The sequence below is a fragment of the Canis aureus genome, chromosome 9, assembly GCF_053574225.1.
Source record: "Canis aureus isolate CA01 chromosome 9, VMU_Caureus_v.1.0, whole genome shotgun sequence".
NCBI classification, from domain to species: Eukaryota; Metazoa; Chordata; class Mammalia; order Carnivora; family Canidae; genus Canis; species Canis aureus.
The window spans coordinates 6,786,563-6,802,141 of NC_135619.1; the positions used below are offsets into that span (position 1 = coordinate 6,786,563).

General features: G+C 44.4%; 2 protein-coding genes across 9 annotated transcripts in view; one reads left to right on the top strand and one right to left on the bottom strand.

Annotated features, from left to right (window-relative positions):
- Positions 1-9,211, top strand: part of RNF212B (ring finger protein 212B) — a 43,512-nt gene extending 34,301 nt beyond the window's left edge. For 4 of the 5 annotated variants that reach the window (XM_077908633.1, XM_077908632.1, XM_077908636.1 and 1 more), the window contains one exon: positions 735-4,159. In XM_077908633.1, the coding sequence (XP_077764759.1) occupies positions 735-800 (66 nt within the window). In that variant the 3' untranslated portion in view covers positions 801-4,159. Of the gene's footprint in view, positions 1-734; positions 4,160-6,759 lie in introns of those variants that run through there. The other variant, XM_077908635.1, reaches the window with a different exon arrangement.
- Positions 2,059-15,484, bottom strand: HOMEZ (homeobox and leucine zipper encoding). Of its 4 annotated transcripts, none has more exons than XM_077908627.1 (2): positions 14,967-15,484; positions 2,059-4,774 (listed from the first exon to the last, which is right to left on the bottom strand). In XM_077908627.1, the coding sequence occupies exons 1-2, from the start codon at positions 15,052-15,054 to the stop codon at positions 3,174-3,176; spliced, it is 1,689 nt and encodes a 562-aa protein (XP_077764753.1). In that variant the 5' UTR covers positions 15,055-15,484; the 3' UTR covers positions 2,059-3,173. The 4 variants fall into 4 exon arrangements, with proteins under 4 accessions (XP_077764753.1, XP_077764757.1, XP_077764754.1 ...); XM_077908631.1 differs by lacking the exon at positions 14,967-15,484 and adding an exon at positions 10,406-10,428; XM_077908628.1 differs by lacking the exon at positions 14,967-15,484 and adding an exon at positions 9,938-10,128.
- Positions 15,485-15,579: the final 95 nt, after the last annotated feature.

The following is a 15,579-nucleotide window of genomic DNA, read 5'->3' on the forward strand; positions in this document are numbered from 1 at the left end:
TTTATGAGAAAATTGAAAACTGAGTACCTATTGGACACTTGATATTAAAGAATTGTTAATAGTTTTGTTTGGGTGTTTGTTTTTTTGTTTTTTTTTTTGTTTTTTTTGGTAGGCATAATGCTATTGTGGTTAAGGTTTTTAAAATAGTCTATCTTTTGGAGATACACACTAAAATTTTTAGAGATAGGAAGTTAAACGACTTTCTAGATTTTGCTTTAATATAATCTAGTGGACATGGGACAGAGAGAAAGTAGAAATGGAAAAAAAAATGGCCATAGTTATTTGTTGAAGTTGGGTGATGGGTACTCATCAGTTCATTATACCACTCTAATTTTGTATTTTTTGAAAATTTCAATAGTAAAATCAAAAAGAAGCTATTAAAGGAAGTGCCACCTCCCCAGAGGCATAAGAATCCTGCCTCCCTGGTAATCGTCTCTGAGCATAGTAGTCAGATATTCTAGGTCTTCCAAAATAGTTTTTAAAATAGTCTGCCCTATTATTACCATAAGCCACTAAAATGTTCTAGAGAGTTTCATAATTAGCAACAAAGCCTTTGTCATACTAGATGTATCAAGCCTTAGTTTGGAAAAGTTAGTTATCACACAGTAAGAGAAAACTATAGAGAAATAACAGCAGTGGTTTGCTGTCTTGATAAATTTCACGTAATGGTTTGAGAGGGCCTTAATTACCTTGTTATAAATCGCCCATATCTGCCTTCCTGCCTTCTGCTGCAGACTCTCTATGAACAGAGACAGATGGGGTTAGCCAGGTCAAGAGAAGCATGGACTACTTCCAGATAGATCATCTTCAAGGTCTGATCTCTTCATATTGCTTAAGGAAGGCCTATAAGATCCAATACCCATTAAGTGTGATAGCCTTGGAAAATGTTTCCTCATTTCATTGTGTATCCTTACCTCTCCTGATCTTTACCATATACACCCTGTATTACCTCCTGGAAAAATGGTCAGGCATTATATAAGGCTAGTACTTCAGGAGGGTTTAGATCTCTCCCACACTCATGTAACTCTTTTGTTTCCTACAACTTAAAAGTTGTAAAAACAATTCTTGGCATCAGTAAGGATGGAAGGTAATATACTCATTAAGTCTGGTTCATTTCTAGATTTCATTCTTTTAGCTTTGAATATATTCTTCCATTGCCAGTGTTAATAAGCAACAGCTCTGTTCCTTGTCCTAATTTATTATACCTCTTCTGTTTGCATGTAGTTTTGTCTATGCCTAGTTAACTATGTTGATTTTCCTTTCTGTTGGATTACAGTTGGAGACCCAGACTTTCAGCTTACTAAAGTATATAGATAAAATAAAGATGTCCTTTTATTGTTATTGCAGCTCTATTGGTATTATATCACAAGCTCTAGAATGGTGGAATGGGCAAAGACCACCACCACTGAGATGAAACATGTATTCTTTAGATACTAAATAGAAACAGAATTAAATAGGTCGGCCACCTGCAGGCAGACCATAAGCAAAAATATCGAAAAAGAATAAAGATAGCAAACATCTCTCAGCAATAAATTAGGTCCTGGGGATGACCTTGAAGCTGAACCAGGATTGCCTATTCTTTCTGGAGCTCTGAATTTTTTTAAGGGCACTTCTAGACACCTCTTCTGGGCAAGAGCCTGTGCTATACAGGTACAGGCAACAGATCCGCCCAGTGATAGATACTAATGTGCTGCCTTTTAAAGTTTTTGTTTTTAAATTTTTTTAAAGGTGTATTTATTTTAGAGAGCAAGCACATGTGTGCATGTGAGCGGGGAAGGGAGAGGAGGAGAGAATCCTCATGGAGAGGCCCTACTGAGTATGGAGCCTGATCTCACAACCCATGAGATCATAACCTGAGCGGGAACCAAGAATCGGACACCTAACCGACTGAGTCATCCAGGCACTCCAAGTTTTTGTTTTTTTTAATCTACCTCAGTATATCCTGCTGCTTTACAAAAAAAAAAAAAAAAAAAAAGGAGTATACTAAATCAGAATGTTAATGGATTTGGCTCCATTAATCTCTAAACCATGGAAGTGGCAAAGTGGAGGAGAGAGAAATAATTTTATTTTTGGCCTTTTTATTATTATTCTAGCAATTTGGGGCTTCCACTTTTATTTCTAGATGGTTACCCGTTGATATCAATAATCAAGTCAGTTAAAGACCAGGGTCCCTCTGTCCCCAAGACAGATCCTATAAAGAGAGGGAAAAGTCTCAATTACAGACACAAATTGAACCAACACCAAAAAGATGAAAAATTAGTCTCTGTCAAGCTAGGCAGGAGGGAGTCTCAGGTTTGTAAAACCAAACCTGGAACCTACCTGCACCCACCTTCTGAACAGTAGAAACTATCCCTCTTCTCTATCTCTCCATAACCTAATTCTACTTTTTAAAAGGACATTCCCCCTAATTCCCACATCCAATAAATATCCAATCTAAATTACTCTCCACCCAATTATTAAACTTTTCACAAGCTCCATGGGGAAGATTTACCCTGAGACAAATAGTGAACAGAATGGGGATTTTGGAAAAAGATTTAAGAAGTACAAGGCAAGATGGTCCCAGTATCAAAAATGAAAACTTTCTGCTACCTGTGCAACTCAGTAACGAGGAAGGTAAAAGATACAGTCAAGTTGGTGTGCGTTAAGGAAATACTTGTGATGAGACTGGGACATACTAAGACTCATAGCTGTATTATGGCATGGACTTGTGCTCAGAGAGAAGAGGTGCGAAGCAGCCTTACATTCTAGGGAAAATGGTGGGATTGGGGGATGCACTGTAATCATCAACTGAATCAAAATTCTTTACTCCTCCTTTCCAATCCTCCTATAGATGTGGGGCCAAGGTCTGGCCTCTCCATAGTACACTAAGGGAAAAGAACAGCAGACTTGAAGAGACCAAAAGTCTTTTCCCAGCTCATGGACCAGATCCTTAGCACTGTCTTCATTGAGACTAGAACCCTGATTTCTGCCCATCCAATCCCCACCTTTCTCTTTGGGTCCTATGGTCATCGTCCCTGGTCCACCCTCACTACATTCCCAATCCCCCAACCTCAAGAACACAAAGCTTTTCAGTTCTTTGCCACAAGGTAATTTAAAAAATGTGGTTTCTTTAAACAGTTACTAAGTTGGTTCATCTTTTAGTAACAGACCTTCCCTCCCCTAGTCCCCTCGACTCAGTCCTGTATGATCACATCATCATCGTCATCGTCATCTTCCTCCTCCTCCTCCTCTTCATCCTCATCATCTTCTGGCAGTTCTTCCTCCTCCTCTTCCTCCTCTTCATCTAGACAAACCACCACCTCAGCTGGCTCAGGTAATCGAGAGTCAAACCAATCCAGTACCTGCTGGGTGCTAAGCCTTGATGCCTGACTCAGTTGAGGGATATCACTTTCCCGTAGCTGTTGGTGGGCTGCCCAGTACCTCTCCAAGGGTCGTATATCCGGTGGGGGTGGGGGGTTTGGCAGAGGTGGTGTCTCAGCCCATTCATTCAAGGAGCGGGTTGAAGGTGGGGGTGTGGGAATTGCTGGGTCCTGGAAACTAGGGACACCAGGTACTGCATTGTCCCGAAACCATTTTAGTTGCCCATGCTTCAAGGCATAGCGTGTGTCACCAAACCACTGAATAATCTCAGGCCGAGGTAAACCAGTGATCTGTTCTAATTTATGGTAATCCTCACGCCGTGCCCACTGGCACTGTAAAAAAAAGGATTTGAGGATAGCCAGCTGCTCTTTGGTTTTGCGTTTGGTCTTTCGCTGGCGTTGCATATCTGGGGAAAGGTACTCTGCAGGGCCAACCCTACCTGGTACTGAGTTATGTCTTAGCCCCTGAGGCCAGGCTGGCTCCAGATGTGGGGGCAGTGCCTGTTCATTGGGTGACAGTGGCTGTGAGATACAGCCCAGTGACTGGAGGGGTTTAGAGGTGGCAGTAGCTCCATTAGCCAGTACCGGGAAAGTGGAAGAAGAGGTAGAGGAAGAAGAAGGAGTCATATTAGATACTGACTCCTGCTTACAACTACTAGTAAGTAGTGAGATTGGGGGGGGCTTTTCCCGAGCACATGGCTGGTGGACAGCTGTGGAGTGGTTCCAGGAAGCAGAATCTAGCCCATGTGACTGGTTGGGACCCCTGCCTGACTGCCCCTTAGAGAGGCCACTGCTTTGAAGATTCTGCCAAAAATCTGATTGGTGGGGGAATGCCCCACTGCCAGGTGCAAGCAGGGGTTCCTTTGCCTTCTGCTGACTCAGCAGCTCTGAGGACTCCTCAGGCTCTACCTTCAATCCTTTCATCTGAGTGGGCTCACTAAGAGTCAGGGGCACTATTCCAAGACCCATTTGTTCTGGAGGTGGCATTGGAGAAGAAGGCACCTCCTCTGGGGGCCGCCCTGCATGATGAGTAAAAGACAGAAGGGATTTGAAATGGAGCTGGTCCCGATGGTAGACCACTCGGGCTCGAGTCTCTTCTATTTCTTCAGATGACCAGCTAATGCCACAGCGGAGGCGCTGGGCCATGAACCAAGTCTTGACTTTCTCCATCTGCAGCCCATAGCGTAAGCAGAGAAGGGCAATGTCTGCTAGACTGGGATAGGGAAAGTAGCTGAAGGTTTGTAGCAAGTGTTCATTGCCATCCAGCTCACTGGTCTGGGCTGCTTGGGTCCACACAAGCTGTAGCTCCTCGGAGATTGGAGGGAGGCAGATGAGCCCCGCCGGGGAGCTATTAAGACTGCTGGCCTCTTTATTAGGAGGCATGGTGTTTTCTGATTTGTGCCCTTCAGAGATAGCTGTAATAAGAAGAGAAACAGCTCAATCACTGGGGCTCCTCTTTCAGCCCATTGTTCAATTTCTGCCAAACAAAATGTTGGACTCCAATTCAATCGTCTATGTGTACCGTGTTGAATTGCCTTTACAGTGCTTTAATAATTTCTCATTTAATTTTCCTAACTTTATGAGCCTGTTATAATTCCTGTCATATGTATGGAAAAAACCAAAGTCCCATAGAAGTTAATTTAACCCCAAGTGACACGACTGGTGTATATTGTCACCAGGACAAAACTCTGTCTTTAGAGGTTAAGGAGGAAAATTCATCCTTATATTGCCTTTATTTTTCTAATTCAAACTCACTTCACCCTCAAAGTTCACAAGAGTCACAAAATGAAAACTCAACCACAAAAACCATGAGGTGCAGTAATCTCAGAACTGATGCAAATGCTTTAGCTCCTGACAATTTAGGATTACCTCTAAAATGTGAAGACGAATGAGGAATACAAGAGGAATATCTAGAAAGGACAGCACTGTTCCTCTGCCCAGCCCCCAGCCCCTTTCCTCTTCCTTTCTGGGTGGTGGAGTCCTTTGGGGAGGGGAATGATGGTGCCTTTAAGTAAGCCCTAAACCCAAACCCCTCTAAGCTTTTTCTCTCTGTAGGATAAGCAGTCAGATATCTAGAATAAATGGCGCTTACTCCTCCTGGTTTTGGGGTCCTGTGGGGGTAGAGAGAGGGAACTGTTTCCACCAAGTCATCCTTGGAACAAAGGTTAGCCCCTCCCCCCAGCCTTTGTCTCTTCCAACAGCTCAGTCTCTCTCCGGGGAGCCTGGAGAGCTCCCTCAGAATGTAACAGCCCCTCCACACAGGGTGGAAGGCCTGCCGCTCTTATCTTTGCAGCCCAGCTTTCTTCTCAGGGCCAGGTGGGCAAATTCACTATGAATTGCAGCCAGGTCCTGCAAGCTCCCCAGCAGCACCACTGCTCCCAGGACTGTGGGTATGGAGGCTGCAGGGAGAGCCCTTGACTCTGCATCATTCCTGAAATACCTGCTCAGGTTATTTCCCAGAAAGGTCTGTTGACCAAATTTTCACTCAGCTCCCTGTCTGGGCACTAGTAACTCCCTGACACATCTGTCACCCTTAATTCTAGAGGAATCCCATCTGAGTTTATAAATATTTACTTTTGGTAGGTTAAGGATGGGATAGGATTCCTATGTAAATGCTATATGATGAACAGAAAATCTCAAGTCCAGGAAGTTATAGTACAGTGTGGTTATCAAGGGACTTTATGTGACGATTAGAAAAAGTTGGAAGCATTTTAATGTGTCATGGTTTCCTTTTAACAAGTGGATCTAATGAACCAAAGGCAAATCCGATCCTAAAGTCTATACAGCTCGAAGAGAACCTTAAGAGGGTAAATGGAGGCAGCATGGCACAGTAGGTAGAAATATGATTCTTGAGTAAGGCCAGCCTGCAGTTTGAATCCCATCTCTGCCACTTACCAGCTATGTGATCTTGGGTAAGTTCCTGAATTTAAATGAGCTTTAGTTTCTTCATGTGTAAAAAATGCACACAGTGCTGTCTGGTAAAGTTACATATTTTTACCAAGTACCTACTATATGCTAGGTGTCATGTGTAAGCAAGACCTAAAGCAGCTGTTGGGGTGGAGGTCTGGGGTGAGGCAGAGTTGAGATCAGTTGCAGCTCTAACTCTTCCTAGAGTCCTGCCAGTCCTTGGACAAATTATTTAACCTCACTAAGCCTTAGTTTCCTATTAGAAAAGAAAGGCAGTCAAAACAGCACCTTCCTCACAAGTTTATGGCCAAAAGAAAAAATGCAGTTGACATGATGCCTAGGACAAAGTAAAGGCTCAATAAAGCACAGCTTTTCTCATTACTTCAGCCTCACAGGGTGATTCTGATATAAGGGAATGCTCCTCCTAGACAAGGAGGGAAGTGAAACAAAGGCTACATTCTTTAAAATCATGGTTTTCAATCTGTTTTTGCAGGGTCCTAATTCTAATGAGCAGTGGAGGAAACCAGGATATCCATGATTTTATGCTTTTTATATTTTGGGAGTTGGAAATAATTCCAGAATGGATTATGCTGTTAAAACAAAAAAAAGGATGAAAATCACAGCTTTAGAATTGAATCCATAATTTGGACATAAATCCTTTTTGATTGCCAGATGAATTGCCAATGTAGTAGTAGCTCTACTTTTAGTCTCCAGGTTTATCCCAGACACAGCTGAGTGGCCTGTGAGCAATTGTTTGCACAGCCAGGTGCTAAGCCACCATTTAGACACTGTGGCCCGTTAAGACCACCACCAAACCTAAGGTGGAGAATACTTTATGACTGCAACACTTGACATCTACTTAACCTTATTTGTGTCCTTTTTTTTAAGGACACAATTACACTTTAGATAAGAGAAAACTGTACCATAAGGAATAAAGCAGTCCAGTGTAAGGATGAAGACTGCCGGACAGGAAATAAGGCAGGCACAGCTATAAGCCTTACAAGGAAGCATTTTGCTTTCGTTCATGTGGTGTGCTATCCTCCAGATTCCCATGGTATCAGTTTGATGTTTCAGTATAATATACAGTAATGCAAATACCAAATTTGGTGTACTGTATGCATCCAGTTTTCTAATTACACAAAACAAATTGCGGAAGATTTCCTGATATAGAATGGTGACTTAAATCAAGGCACAGCTGTATAGCTACCTGGTACCTCCCTGGAAGAATCTGCCTTTGACATAGGAAGAAACTACAACCAGAGTGTGGCTCATGAGAACTATAACGAGGAGGGTAGACCTCACAGTAGTCAAAACCACAGTGAAGACACTATGGTGTCTTGTGTTCTTGCGCCTCCAGCTGGAAGGGGAAGAAAAAGAAGGGAATCAAAACTGGGGAAATAAGGACTCCTATGGGCAGAGATGATAGTGATGGTGGGATTATCAATTCTGAATAATTACTAAATTTGTACCCTTATTAAATATGCTGGATATGCCCTACTGCTACATCAAGCAGCTAATAAAAAAATATGAGAAAAACATATATAGAGAGAATAACAACACCCTTCTTTCCCTTTGGGCTTTCCATACCCATGGACAGGCAGCAGAAAAGAATGGGCTACCTTAAACTTCCAGTCTAGGTGTCCATACAAGTCTAGGAAAAGAGGTGTTCACAACTTTAGGCTTGAGCCTAAACTTATGGTTAAAGCAGAAGACAGTTCAAATGAAAAACTAATGATCCTGCAAAGTTACTCTCTATCTTTATTCAAAGAATTGAAATACTCCCTGAAATGTGTTTTGGTGATAGTTTTAAGGACCTTAGAGAATTTTTAGTGGTATTCAACTTATGTGCTGCTTCTCAACTTTTTGGATCATGAACCTCTTTGAGAATCAGATAAAGGTATGGACTCTCCCTCAGAAAGTTATGACTACCCCCCCTCCATAAACATCCAAACTCACACATTATATATATAATCTCAGAAGCCCCAGTTAAGAACCTCTGAATTATGTCCTCCCAACTTAATAAAAAAAAAAAAGCAGTTTTTTTATGGTATGTTTTAGAAAAGCAGTTTTCTATGGTAACTGCTTAAAGAGGAAATACAGCTTGATGTGAATGAATCGAAAGAGTGGATGGAAGACTCAAGAGAATCTAGAAGGTACTGGGTATTGGTGATATTAATTGGAGAGAGTGGAAGGGAGAGGTGTTCAATTGGACCAGGAGCCTGGCTTAACTGACCCACTGGATTATATGACCAACACCTTACAGTGAACTGCATACTAGAGGCTGGTGGCCTATTCTCTAGTGTGCCAAAACCATCTTTCTTCAGCTGCCCTGTGTGCTTGGACCAGTTGTGTGTGATTCCCAACCTGTTTATGCCCATATTTTTTTATTCATATAATAATGTCATTAAATAGCACAAAAACCTTTGAAAAATTAGTGCACTAAAAGTTGTTTCTATGAAAACAAAGGCAAATGTTTTGGAAAGACAATACAAAGGAGTGTACAATTGTTGAGTTGGGAGTAGTAGGCAACTATAAAAGACTGGAAGGGCAGGGGACTTAAAAATCTCAAAAGTTTTCTGCATTCAGATTGCTTCAAAAGTGTTCAAATTTTCACTGCATTAAAAAGAACCCCAAACCTAGAAATCATAGATGAGAGGTGGTGACACATCAGAATTACCTGGGAAACGTAAACCAGGGAACCCTCCTTATTTTGACTTAGTCTGGACTGGGGCCCAGGCATCAGTACTTTAAAAGGTTCTCAGGGTGCCAGCAGATTTGAGATTTGCTTGTGTAGTTTATACTAGAAGGCAATTGGGAACTCCAATCATCAGACTTACACAAAGAAAACGCCTGGACACTACCCCAAAAGATTGGTGAAATGAACATACTTTTAATGACAACGATTAAAGATACGTATGAATCATTAAAAAAATTCCCAAGTCTAACTGGCTTTTTTTGTTTTTTGTTTTTTCGATCATTGCCATTTACCTGTTCTAATCCTATAATATAAAAGAGCTTCAAATGTATGGTGAGGAGGTTCATATGTAAAAGATCTGATCTGGGCCCACATTACCAAACACGTCTCGGCTTGAGTCTTCTTTCAGTTTAGAAGTCTCAGATTAGGACGCAAAACCAGGAACCTCTGAGGATTCGGGGTCTCACTTTCCCGGTTTGTTTGGAGTACGGCTGGGTAGGGGGTCAGAAAGGGCAGTTTCTCCCAAACCTTTCATTCCCAAAGACCACTGCTCCCCAGAAGTAAGGCCAGATTTCTGTACGTGTGCTGAGGTCGCCAGAAGGTAGTCGTGGGGGGAGGAGAGGCCTGGGAAGGAAACATTTCTCCTATCCTCCATTTCGCAGGCAGTCTACAAGGCTCCAAACTGGGTCAGAGAACAAAAAGTTGCTGCACTTGGGGCGACGAGCCCCAGGGAGCAGACGAATTTCAATCCTCCCCTCGCGGAGGGCGTCCCAACCCAGCCCTCTCCTCCCTACACACCCACTCACCCTCCCCCAGTTACAACGGGGAACCGAAAAGTCCAGAGGAGAAAGGAGGGAGAACCGGGCGACTTCGAGCCTAGAATTCTCCTCCCCCCCGAGCCTGGGGATGGGGCTCCGGAGGTCGGAGATCACACAGGGGCTGGGAGGGGAAGTCGAAGGGGCTGGGGATCACTCACCGCGGTCCGGCCCGGGCGGCGGCTCCCAGCCTCGCACCATGGGCCGGGGGGAAAGGGGGAGAAAGGGCAGGGGGCCTCCGGGGTGGGACTGGGGTTCCCGCCCGGTGCGGCCTGCTCCAAGCCCACCCGCGCGGAGGGCCGGGACCGGGACTGCCCCCCCTGTCCCCGAGAGCGCGCCCGTCTAGCCCAACCCTGCTCGAGCGAGTTGGAGGCGGGGCGGCCGGGTGGGGCGGGCCGCGGGGGCGGCGCCAAGGTGGCCCGAGTCCCGATTGGCGGAGGCGGCGGGCGGGCACCGGCGCGGTGCACCGGGCGGCCATTGGCTGCGTGAATCTCGGCTGAAGTCGGTTATTGGCTGCGTGGGCCTCCGCTGGGTGGCGATTGGCTGCTTGGGGCAGGGAAGATGTCCCCCGGGGCCAGGGTGCTGCGACTGATACCCCCTCCCTCGCCCCCGACCTTTACGCGCCGGACCTTCGGAGCAGGCTGAGCGCTGGTCCTCCCGGAGGCGTCCCCCAGGACCCCGCCGCACTTCGTTGGATTGTCCAGGACTCCCTTGCGACTACTCCCCGTTCCTTCCTCCTGAAGGGAGACTTTTTCAGCACCTCCTTGCCAGCCGTGCGCACAAGTGGAGCCGATCCGCGCCTGCCCAGCCGGCAGCAGCGTCACTGTGAAACGCAGCGCCTACAGCGAACGGGAACTTGCTCTCCGGGCGGATCAGATGTCCCGCCGCCTGCAAGACGAGGGTCCCAGGAGCCCGGCACCCTCGGAACAGCGGACGAGTGTTCCCAAAGACTAGTGCCGGAAGGAGCACCTGTTTGGGACCCACCAGACCCCTAGGCCCCCTCTCCGTCCCAGTGAGGAGGACCTGGAACTCCCACTTGTACTTAGGAACCTTAGTTTTTGCTGTCAAGAAAGGGATGGCAGTAAAGTGGGTGTTTCGCCAAAGTCGCCACACACTCTTAAGTTGTGGGCTGAAAGTTTTTATATTTTGGATTCTTAGTCTTCAGACTAAACTTGGGAACAGTCCTTTCTGAAGTGATTCTTTTGTTCTCATGCTGGTCCTCAAAAAAGCCTCTTCTTGCCCATTTCGGTCACTTAATAGTTTACGTAACTACAGTAATTTATAAAACAATTTCAGACGTCGCTCTGTATTCCAGACACCACCTCTCCCCGTATACTCCCTCCAAAATCAGCCCCCATTATGGATTCTTTGTTCCTCCAATTTAAGGTCTAGAATGCTGTCATAGTTGTCAGACATCAGAAATAAGCTTAAGCACTGAGCCCTATTTTATTTATGGTATTATCCCTGTATTTCTCCCTGCACACCTCCTAGCCCCATTACATTCAGTAAAAATTTCAGCCTTTTAAGAGCCAGGCCCACAATCTTACAACTGTGTATCCAGCAAAAACATCATAAACAAGGGAAAGATATATATGTGGAGGCCGAGAAAATTAAGGCCATTGCACCTCAAGTTTAGCGTTAGCCCAAGTACAGCCATCTTAGCTTCGGCAGCCATCTCAGGCCCCTGTGAACAAGAGCTGAACTTTACCCTACTTCAGTTACAGGAAAAACCGCAGAACGCCCTTGACAGAATGCCCTTGACAGAAAGTCCCATATCGGAATGAAAACAGAGCTTAAGAAACTCCCCCACCCTTTCCCCCATATTGGAATGGAGAAATTCCTCCACCCCTTCTGGAGGTCATCTAGACCAGCCCATAAAAACCTAGCTGGAACCCACTTCGGGGTCCAAGCCCCTGCTCTGCTGTGTCGGGTGTACTTGGACCCAAGCTTGAGCTTCCTAATAAACCCTCATGTGCTTGCATCGGTGTCGGCTCCTTGGTGGTTTCTTGGATTCACAATCTTGGGCACAACATATATACTCAGCTTTAAAGTTAGAAACTTCTGATTCAAAAAAAAAAAAAAAAAGAAACTTCTGATTCCTCAGGGTTTAAGCCTGGACTGGTGGTATGCAGACTTTGTCCTAAATCATGACTATCCCCATGCCCCAGTGGTTTGTTACACGATGAAGGGAAAAGTGAAACATTTTAGGCAGCAGCAGCCTCAGTTTTGAGTGGAGATGTTGTTCTCTCATAATCCAAACAAATAACAAGACAAATAAAAAATAACTTCCCGGTTGACCGGGAAGAACTCATGCTTATCAAGCTGGAAAGCCAGGCAGGCAATGTCTGTGGGAACTTAGTGCCTGCCCCTAGAGGATTCAGTTTGGCTCTCTGGCAACACTGATCATAGGCTTGGAAATCTGAAAGGTGGACAACTCTGCTCATTAAGACACTCACTCCTGGGACACCTAGGTGGCTCAGCAGTTGAGCCCCTGCCTTTGGCTCAGGGTGTGATCCTGGAGTCCTGGGATCGGGTCCACATCAGGCTCCCTGCATGGAGCCTGCTTCTCTCTCTGCCTATGTCTCTGCCTCTCTGTGTGTGTGTCTCTCAGGAATAAATAAATAAAATCTTTAAATAAATTTAAAAAAAAAAGACACTCACTCCTGAGACTCCAGAATAGGGAGCAGAACTGGACAGGTTTAGGAGAGGAAAAATCCAAGGATAGAAGAAATCCACCTGCCCCTATTCTAGAGTGTGTGCTGAAGACTCCCTCTTATGTGGATTTCACTCTAAAACTTTAGAAGATGGAGTAGAGGGATCCCTGGGTGGCGCAGCGGTTTGGCGCCTGCCTTTGGCCCAGGGCGCGATCCTGGAGACCCGGGATCGAATCCCACATCGGGCTCCCAGTGCATGGAGCCTGCTTCTCCCTCTGCCTGAGTCTCTGCCTCTCTCTCTCTCTCTCTCTCTGTGACTATCATAAATAAATAAAAATTAAAAAAAAAACAAAAAAAAACAAAAAAAAAACAACTTTAAAAAAAAAAAAAAAGAAGATGGAGTAGACTGTATGGGGATTGGAAGAGAGGAAGAGATCCAGGCTATCCGAGATGGGAGGGCCCCACCTTTAGCAAGATAACGAACCTTCCCAGCTCTTCCAGGGACTAGTGCTGAAGAATGGGGACTCATCATGCCATCCTCAATATAGAGATGTTAATCCCCCATATTGGTGGAAGTTCTCTCTTCCTTTGCATGACTTAGATATTAGCAGGATTAACCAAGAGGCACATTTACCCTATAGCTAAAGAAGCTGAAGTTTCAGGGCCATCTCTTGCACAGACCTCTTCCAAAGCACTGAAGGAGCCCCAAGAACATGTTAACATGGTCATAGTTTTTTGTAAAACTTGAAAAAAATATTTCAACTGCAATTGACTAAGATTGATGTCTCTTTCCTTTCTGACTTCCCCTCCATTATACTTCTTTTGTCAAGTGGCAGTGGAGGGGCCATAGGCATTTTGGGATTGGTTAAGGAAATTAAGTTGGGGATACATTTGCTTTGGGTTGAGTAGGTCTATCACTGTGGTTTGCAGTTACTTCTGTAAATAGTTTAATAGTAAGCATAGTGTTAGGGGCTGAACTGTGTTGTCCACCCCCCCCCCCCCCCCCACACACACACACTCCATATTCTTACTGTGAAGTACTAAGTCTCGATACCTTGGAATATAACTGTATTTGGAAACAAGGTCTATAAAGAGGTAGTTAAGTTAAACTGAGGTCTTCAGGGTGAGTCCTAATCCAATATGACTGGTATCTTTAGAATAGGAAATTTGGACACAGACACGAACATAGGAACGACCATGGGAACACATAGGGAGATGGGTATCTATAAGCCAAGGAGAGGAACCTCAGAATGAAGTCAACCCTGTGGATACCTTGACCTCAGACTTCTACCCTCTACAATTGTAAGGGAATTTCTGGCTAAAGCCACCCAGTCTGTTGTATTTTTGTATGGCAGCTCTAGCTGACTAATACATCTACATTAATACGAATGTCAACGATCCAGAGCATATTAGTCATTACAAATTTGAAATGCTCTGAAATTTTATATCACATACATCAAGGAAATTTGATAGTGTTTTTTTCAAGTTTGATAAAAATCTGAAAAAAATTGTGATATTTTTTTAAATTTTTTTTTAAGATTTTATTTATTCATAGATACAGAGAGAGAGAGAGGCAGAGACACAGACAGAGGGAGAAGCAGGCATCATACAGAGAGCCTGACGTGGGACTCGATCCAGGGTCTCGATCCAGGGTCTCGATCCAGGGTCTCCAGGATCACGCCCTGGGTTGCAGGCGGCGCTAAACCGCTGCGCCACCAGGGCTGCCCAAAATTGTGATATTCTTATCACTTATAAAGTGTGAAGGTGAAAATTTTCTAAATCACTAAGAATAAAAAAAAGTGTCATGTAGAAGACTTTTCTATACTCCTTAGAGAAAACATACTCATCATAGAAGCTATCAAGAGCATGCACTCAGAAATAAAATTGTAAAAAAAAAAAAATGCTTGTCAAGTAGGTTTTAAAATTTTATTTTTCTTGATTTTATGATATTGTATTTGTCAGCTCTTTAAAATTTTTATCTTTTCTCATTCTAAACTATTTTCACTTTTGTGACTAATGTGTTTTTCTTTTAAAAGTCTCCAAAAAGGGGCATCTGGGTGGCTCAGCGGTTGAGCATCTGCCTTTGGCTCAGGGTGTGATCTCAGGGTCCTGGGATAGAGTCCTGCATTGGACTCCCCATGGGGAGCCTGTTTCTCCCTCTGCCTATGTCTCAGCCTCTGTGTCTCATGAATAAGTTTTTTAAAAAGCCCCAAAAATTGTGCTTCAGGCACCCCAAAACTAGCATCTACCCCTGGGACAACCCAAATGGATATGGGGAATTTCTGCCTCACTTAGGGGAAACATGCTCCACCATTTTGTGCCCGGTCTCCTAAGAAATCCAAAAGCTGAGGGCTGACCAATCAGAACTGCAACTATTAAAAGATTTGGGATAGCTAAAGCTGCAGTGAAGGAATTTGTGGAAGAATTTCAGACAGACGTAGCACTAAACTGTGAGAAGCCAGGAAAGACATTAGGGCCACGGAGGGACTTTAGGCAATAAGCCACAGAGAAAAACCCTGGGAAGCCCCCCACTTACCTCTCTTTGGGTGTCTGCTCCTCATGCTGACTCTACCCTTCAGCATATCTAGCTTCACAACGTAAGTGTGGGTGCTCTGTAGTGACATCACAACTTGGCCATTATGATGAAATTAGGAGAATCTGATTATTCTCAGGTTAGGGCTTTCCTATTAGAAACATTGTCTCATTTGTGGGTAACTGAATTCTCTCATTGTTCAGGTGATGTGGAAGTCAAAATTATGTTAGAACCTGATCTTTTTCAAGGATGCCTCACTTTAATATTTATTGTTCCACTCTGGATTAGACAGAGGTCTTTGCTTTTCCTCTTCATATTTCTTGTGCTTTACTTTAGGGTTGCCCTTGATAGAGAAAAGGGCTTTGCTCTGCCCTTCAGTGCTTAAGAAAAATGTAACTTAGATGGTCCCCCGACACAAGGGGAAACTCGGGGATTTTATCCTTTAACTGTACCAGGAATTGGTGCTGGGTGCTAGGGAACTAGAGCTGGGCCCCCTGATAACTTTCCTACCACTACCCAAATGGTGGGATTCTATTGGGGTGTCTTATACCAGTGCTGCCCAGCTCCTCTGTATCTTCTGCCCATCCAACTTTTGTGTAGCAATAGGACACCAATG